The sequence below is a fragment of the Humulus lupulus genome, chromosome 2 (assembly GCF_963169125.1).
Source record: "Humulus lupulus chromosome 2, drHumLupu1.1, whole genome shotgun sequence".
NCBI lineage: Eukaryota > Viridiplantae > Streptophyta > Magnoliopsida > Rosales > Cannabaceae > Humulus > Humulus lupulus.
This window is the reverse complement of record NC_084794.1, coordinates 112,213,130-112,220,760: the sequence shown is the minus strand read 5'-3', so window position 1 is coordinate 112,220,760 and position 7,631 is coordinate 112,213,130. Positions and strand designations below refer to the sequence as shown.

Genomic DNA, 7,631 nt, shown 5'->3' with positions numbered 1-7,631 from the left:
AAAATTATTTAAAAAATACTTTTACTGGCGCAAAATTACGTCGGCAAAATTCTCAACCTTTACCGGCGCAAAAATGCGTCACTACATATATCCACCTTTCACGGCGCAAAAACGCGCCACTAAAAGACACATCTTTTGCCGGCGCATTTTTGCACCGCTAAAAGTGTTTTCCACAATAACACGACAAATTTTTTTCCCGGCGCATTTTTTCGTCGCCAAAAGATACAATTGCCGGCGCATTACGTTTTGCGTCGGTAAAACCCAGAGAGCTTTTGCCGGCGCAATACCTGACTTTTGCCGGCGCAAAGGCAAAAGTCTAGTTTTTTGTAGTGTCTCTTTCTCTCCCACGCCTTCTTCTTCCTCTTTCCACTTTCAGATTTCTTCTTTATCATCAAATGTTATAATGGAAAAAATACAAAATGCAAAATCTCAAAATCAAAATCACCATTTTCTTCCCCATATTCTTACTTTTCCCCTTGGATTTCTTCATATCTTAGAAGAAAAAATACGAATATAAATGCAAAATCTTAACAAATCTTATAATGAAAAAATTGAAACCACCATCATTAAAATAAAAACCACCACCATCAAGAACAAAATCAAATCAAATCAATTCAAAATCAAATCCAAGATCAAGAAAAATCAAACCCATTTTTTGAACCTAATTCAAGACCAAACCTAGGAACAAGTAAAATCAACCGAGCATGGAGATTTTGAATTTTTTTTTCCAAAAAGCTCTATAGTGGCCTCTCCATTGACCCAACCAATCTAGTCGCACGCACAACCATTGCGAAGCCCCGTCGCACACAACCTTCGATGTCGACCACAACTTCACCCCCTCCAAGCTGTGCCACGGCGTGTTATTGATGTATGATTTCAAGCTTTGCCCCCTAACTAGACAAGAAAACTAAGAAGAGCATGAGAGAGAAGAATTAATAGAAAAAAAATTCTGTGAGGAAGAGAGGAGAGTGGGTGAGAGGAAGGAGAGAGAAGAAAAATCGGGGAGAGAGAGTGGGTGAGGTTGGTAACCATGGCACGCAAGAAGAGAGATAGTGGTGAGAGAGGAAGGAGAGAGAAAGATCGAGGAGAGAGAGTAAAAGAAGTAGAAGGATAGAGAGAAAAAAATCAATTTTATTTGTTTTTAATAATTAGATTTTTTTATTGCTTAAATTTTTTTTTAATAAAAATATAATTTGACTAATAATAGTGTGACACATGGCAACTTAGTTAGCTGACACTTGACAAGGTGGTATTGACTTATGCAACAAACCCAAAATATTTTTAACTCCAGAACAAAAAAGTTTATAAGAGCACTCCCAATGTATACTCTATTCCATCCTTTAAAATACCTTCCCAAAACACACATTTTTTCTATTTTACCTCTAAATTTTACATTATATCATACATCAACTTCTCTATATATTTTTCTACATTATTTAAATATTATATCTTTAAACATATTTTATTAATTATAGAAAAATAAAATAATTAAAAAAGAAAAAAATAAATAATAAATATATATACTAAATGGGAGAGAGAAAGTTTATAAAGAAAAATAATAATATTAAAATATTATATAAAGGATATGTAAATATTATGTAAATGTAGATATAGATTAATTGGAGTTTGTGCATAGTTATTATAAATATATGTATAAATGAACTGATGGAATATGTTTTTGTGAGTTTTAGCTAAATATTATAGAAAAAGTATATTACAAAATACACCACCAAAACATATTTTTTTTTATAATATACCTCAAACTTTTACATTATACTATACATCAGCTTCTCTATTTTTTCTCTACATTATTTAAATATTATATTTATTAAAAATATTTTATTCATTTAAAAAAATAAAATAATTAAATATAATAGTATCACACGTGTATATATATATATATATATACAAAAGTTTATAAAATAATAATAAAATATTTATAGCTTGATGAATAGTGTTTTATTACATATAGAAAAATACTATATAGATTTACATAAGACTATTTAATAATTTTTTCTTTATATTATAGAAAATTATACATTTTACCTCCTCGAATGTGGTCTAAGTATAGAAAGATAAACCGTATTTATGCCCAAATTACTCGTAGAAAAGTACAGTCAATATTTAAGTTCTAAAGTCTCCTCATCGTCCACTTTTCTGACCAGTCTCCTCTGCCTATAATAAGACTTCTTCCCTAACCATAAGTATTCTCTCCTCTTCGATTTTACAGTGTTCTCAATAATGGTTCCAACAACTACTCCTACAACAAACCCAACAACAACCGTGCTCCATTTAAAGTCAATAAATGAGGACTCCGCATCTTCTACATAACCGGGTTCACTTGAAGCCTTTGAAGTAGTTTCACACTTCACCGTCAATGGATCCCCACACAAGCCCAAGTTTCCCACGTACGAACTGTTCTCAAACGTGTTGAGTTGGTTCCCTCGTGGTATCCGTCCCGTGAGATTGTTACGAGAGACGTTAAAGAAAGCTAGGAAAGTGAGTTGGACAAGGGTCTGAGGGATTCTTCCGGACAGTTTGTTTTGTGATAAGTCGAGAGATTCGACCCTCGCTATGTTCCCCAAAGACGAAGGAATTTCACCACTGAGAACGTTGTTCGAAAGGTTGAGTACTCGAAGCCCTTGTAAGCTCCCAATGGCCTCCGGAATCTCTCCTTCGAATCTATTGCTCGACAAGTCTATCACCACGAGGACTTCTTGGATCTTCCCGTACGGAACATCACTACCTTTGATTGTTATGGTGGTGGAGTACGTGTACTCCAGCATCCACGTACGTCGCACGGCTTCAAAACTCGATTCCGTTTTCATATACGACGTGCTTGACTCGATCACTTTCATGGCGTTCCAGTTTTCGAGGTACTTGGAAGGCAACTGGCCCGTGAAATAGTTGTGAGAGAGATCAATAACACGTAGGTTCTGGAACTCCAAGCTTGATACTGGATTGGTTATGACCCCATGAAGTCTATTCGATCGTAGAATGAGTAGTCTTAAGTTTGGAAGAGTCCCTAACCATGAAGGGAAAACATCAAAGAGTTGATTGTCCCCCATGTTAAGACTTTCAAGACTCAAACAGTTAGCCATTGACCGTGGGATCTGACCCTCAAATTGATTATAGCTTATATCAACCATTTTCAACGAGTTTCTTCCCTCGTTTGAGCATAGTTGAGGAATAGTGCCGTGAAAGTAGTTGTTTTTGATATTGAGTACCGTGAGCAAATTGTCGGGATTTTCCATACATTTTGGAAGTGTTATTCCACTGAACAAGTTGTTCGAAAGATCAAGAAGTTGAAGGGACTTGAGGTTGCAAAACAAGGGAAACTCTTCACTTTGTGATGTGTTGTCTTCTAGTTCAAGGCTTGTCAAGAAGTTATCATTAAGAGCCAAATAAGCCATCGTTTCAACGCTTGAATTCCATATCCACTTGGGTATTGAGCCATGTATATTGTTTCCTCCAAGATCCAAATATCTCAGTTTATCTTGGTACCTCAAGAAATTTGGAAAATGGCTTAAATTGCACATGTTTAATCCCAAGATCTCAAATTTATTCCGGAACACATCATCAGTCGCATTCGTGCCCTCTGTTTCTGTGGTGGTCACCGTCAACTTATTGTCATCCAGTCGTAGTTCGGCCAGGTAAGTCATGTTAAGAAACAAGCTGAAATCCACTGTACCATTCAAATCATTCTCAAAAAGATTCAGAGTTCGGAGATTTTTCAATCTGGACAACGATGATGGTAAAGGGCCGTAAAACTTATTTTTTGCAAAACTTAGAACATTTAAGCTTGTGAGATTTCCAATCCAAGATGGGATTTGACCTGTTAGCTGATTCCCTCCTAACCATATAGTTTTTAGCTTGGTTAGGTTTTGAAGAAAAGAAGGGAAATCACCACTGAATTGGTTATAAGAAAGGTCTAAATAAGTAAGATTTGTTAGTTTAGAGATTGAAGATGGAAGAATACCAGACAACTTGGTTTTTGTAACGCTAAGAAATTCTAATGAAACAAGGTTTCCAATTGAAGTAGGTATATTACCAGAGAAACTAGTACGGCTAAACCATAGTGTTTTAAGAGGACTACCTGATTGAAACTCCGGGATTTGACCGCTGAGATTTTGATTGTGAAGAGGTGCAAGAAACATGAGTTTCGGAAGATGGAAGATTTTTTCTGGGAATTCTCCATAGACTCCACAATTTCTTAGGTGAAGATACGTAAGGGAAGAGAAATTTGCAAAAAAATCAGGTACTTTAGATGACATGTTTAGAAAGCTAAGATCAAGAGATGACAAATTGGTGAGTTCTGACATTTCTGATGGGATTTGGCCTGTGAAAAAGGAAGAAGAGAGATTGAGATGTGTCAACTTTGAGAAACGACCCAACTCAGATGGGATTGGAGAGTAATTGAAGTGATTATCAGCCAAGTTAAGCCTCTCAAGATAAGGAAAGTGGAAAAGAGTGCTGGTTGAGTTGATAGAGCCATAAAGAAAACTACTATTGAGATTCAGTGCTATGACATTACCGGTATTCTCATCACACTCTACTCCTTCCCAAGAGCAACAATCGCTTTCTATATTCCATGATGAAACTTTTGGATAGGCCAAAGGATCCTCAGAAACAGACTTGTTTATGATAAGGCTCTCTTTGAATTGCAACAAAGCCTTGCTCTCATCGTCATGGCATAGTGGCTGCACACAAGGAAGGAAGAAACAAGCGAGTGAGGAAAACAAGCCAACTAGTAAGAGAAATGAAAACGAGAATGATTCCATGTGTTCTTTAAAACAATTGTTATGACTGGGAGATATATAGGAGTGTAAAATGGTTGATATAGAAATATTATATATATATATATATCTATCTGATATGAGAAAGAAGACAAAAAAAATGTTTGACCAAAATCTATTATGTTACAAGGGTAACATGTCTATCGCTGCGCAGCCTATTATGAAAATCCAATCGCGGATATATAACACATTTATTTGGACAAATAATGTAATCAAAGTCTCGAAAGTTTAGTAGTAATTTTAGACAAGCAACAGGAAAAACACTCGTTATTCAAATAATCTTGAGTTTATATGTCAGCTTCTTCTTCTTTTTTTCTTTTTTTTCTATTAAGTGATGGACAAATCAAATATTAAACCTCATATTAAATATGGCTACGTACCAATCAGCTAAGCCTACGCCACAAAAATTCTGTCATATATTGAGTAACATATATTATATCCTGTATTATAAATCAGGTTTAAAACTAAATAATATATTTTCTCTAAAAAAATCTAAATGATATTATATAAGATCAAAGTGACGACAAACCTTTGACAATTTATTTGTTCATCTTTTAATATAAAAATATCATATTCAGCATCATCTTTATTAATAAGTTGTTTGAGATTTAAATGATTATTTATATAATACATTAGCTTCGTAATTGAATGTGTGAAAATACAACAGTTTTGATGGGAGATATCATTGTTTTCTACTTTGGGGAAGCATAATCTTCTCATTAGTGCCGTGATTTTCAAACGATTACCCCTTGCACTGCCGTGCATTATTGTCCTTACATTATAGTAATAATTAATTAGTAATATGGTTGAGATCATTCTATGCTACATTATTAAACACAAATTATTTGAGATTTTATGACAAATACAGACAGAAGAGTTTACAAAATACACGATGGACCCAAACGAATTACCAATATATATTATTATAAACATCAGCCTTTCAGAATAATTTTTTTAATTAAAAATTCTTTAATTAGAGTAGACTTTAATCCTATTGATGGAATGATCAACCAGAGAAACGCAGTCTCTCAAATCAAATCTTTAAAAATAGCGTATAGCGTAAGCTCTACATCATGAGTTTGTTTCGAGACATTTTTGGATGAGTATAAAGTTTATATCTCTCCCAAATTGTTCATTATTGGTCAAAATTCAGCAATATTTATATAATCTGTTGGTCTTAAAAGTAAACTTTCACAAGAAACAATTTATGACCATAACATTTACCATAAATTATTATTATTATTATTATTATTTTGTTGCAATAAAATTTTGTTCATTGAAAAAAATCATAATGTCATAGAGTCTATAAGACTAAATAGCTTGAAGAAAAGAAGAAAAATCTTCTTGCCATACAAATTCATTGTATACCACAAGAGCACGCACTGTCAATCCATAAATAGCCTTATTGGTCGTAAGGATGTATGGATCATGGTACACTCCAGAAAATTGAACAATAAACTTGTAATAGTCTCTAACAAAGACTCACTACAAGAAAATTGGGCGAATTCGTTCACCCAATCTCAGCAAATCCGTGTGTCCACTGAGATATAGAAACTCCTATCTCGGCGATCACCCACAAAAGCGCCGAGATAGCTCAAGAAAAATAAGAAAATAGGGTTAACATTGAACCCAATATCGACATACTTATTAGGCTCGTCGAGATAGGGTACTAAAACTAGCCAATCTTGGCGGGCCCATCAGGCTCGTCGAGATAGGCCCAACGAAAATAAAACATAGCAACCCCAAAAACCCTAGCTGCTATTCCCTTTCTTCTTTTTTTCAATTTCTTTCCCTATTTTCTCTCCTTTCTTCTCCACCACCCCCTCTCATACTAGCCCCCCAAATCACCATTTTTTTTTTATGTCTAAGTTCAATTTTTTTGCCTCCATTTCATCAAAACATAAATGATGGGTTTGGGTATTTGCTATGGGTAAGTCATTTTAATATTTTTGCTCTAATTTCTTACAATTTTTACTTTGAAGAAAGTGAGTGAAAATTAACAAATGTTAGTTATTTTTTGTATGTTATAAGTTCAAAATAGCTTTGTCAATCTTCATACAACATTAGAGAAGTTTGGAAAATTAGCTTGGAGTTTTATTTTGGTAAAATTTTCAATTTTATTTTATTTTTTATTTTTTTGGCCGAAATTTAGATTGTGTGTGTGTATTTTTTTTTTTATATTCTTGAGTTATAAATATATTGGTTAATGTTAGTGAATAATAATTGAAACTATTTAGACTAATATATGATTTTTTTTTACCATTTTTATATTTTTGGCCAAAAATTACAAAAATAATTCATGTAATTTTTTAAATAATATATATATATATATTCTATCTCCTATAAATTGTTTGGGTCTGTTGTAAATGCATGATATAATCAATGAAATATAGCGAGAGAAATAGAAAAAAAATGAAAAATTATTTTTCCCCTGTAATACATTAATCTCGGTGGGGCTAGTCCGACAAGGTTTATGTCAATCTCGACAGGCCAGAACCGTCGAGATAGGCCTCCATTTTCAATCTCGGCGGCCCGACTTGTCGAGAAAGGGCATATTTTTTAGTAGTGACCCTAAGTCATTGAAAAATGATAATCTATTAGAGAAAGTAGTAAGAGCTGCTAAACTGCCTGATTCAACAAAGCTTAAAGGAAGATCAAGCAAAAGACTCCAATACAGTGCCATCAGTAAGGCCACACATTCGGCTTGTATTACTGTAAAGCAACCTACAAAACAAAACAACATACAAACACTACATTAAAAAAATGTACATATTTATATATTTTATATTACAAATTTAAATCTCCATTTTAAGAGAAACAAAATAAACAACCTGA

The 7,631-nt window shown here is 33.7% G+C and overlaps 2 protein-coding genes across 2 annotated transcripts; both read right to left on the bottom strand.

Moving 5' to 3' along the window:
- Window positions 1-2,002: 2,002 nt before the first annotated feature.
- Window positions 2,003-3,110, bottom strand: LOC133818373 (receptor-like protein 9DC3). Its single transcript, XM_062251216.1, has one exon. It carries the CDS (start codon window positions 3,099-3,101, stop codon window positions 2,118-2,120), a length of 984 nt encoding a protein of 327 aa, XP_062107200.1. The 5' UTR covers window positions 3,102-3,110; the 3' UTR covers window positions 2,003-2,117.
- Window positions 3,111-3,141: 31 nt separating this feature from the next.
- Window positions 3,142-4,962, bottom strand: LOC133814619 (receptor-like protein 7). Its single transcript, XM_062247556.1, has 2 exons — window positions 3,257-4,962; window positions 3,142-3,167 (listed from the first exon to the last, which is right to left on the bottom strand). Exons 1-2 carry the CDS (start codon window positions 4,779-4,781, stop codon window positions 3,142-3,144), a joined length of 1,551 nt encoding a protein of 516 aa, XP_062103540.1. The 5' UTR covers window positions 4,782-4,962.
- Between the last annotated feature and the right edge of the window lie 2,669 nt (window positions 4,963-7,631).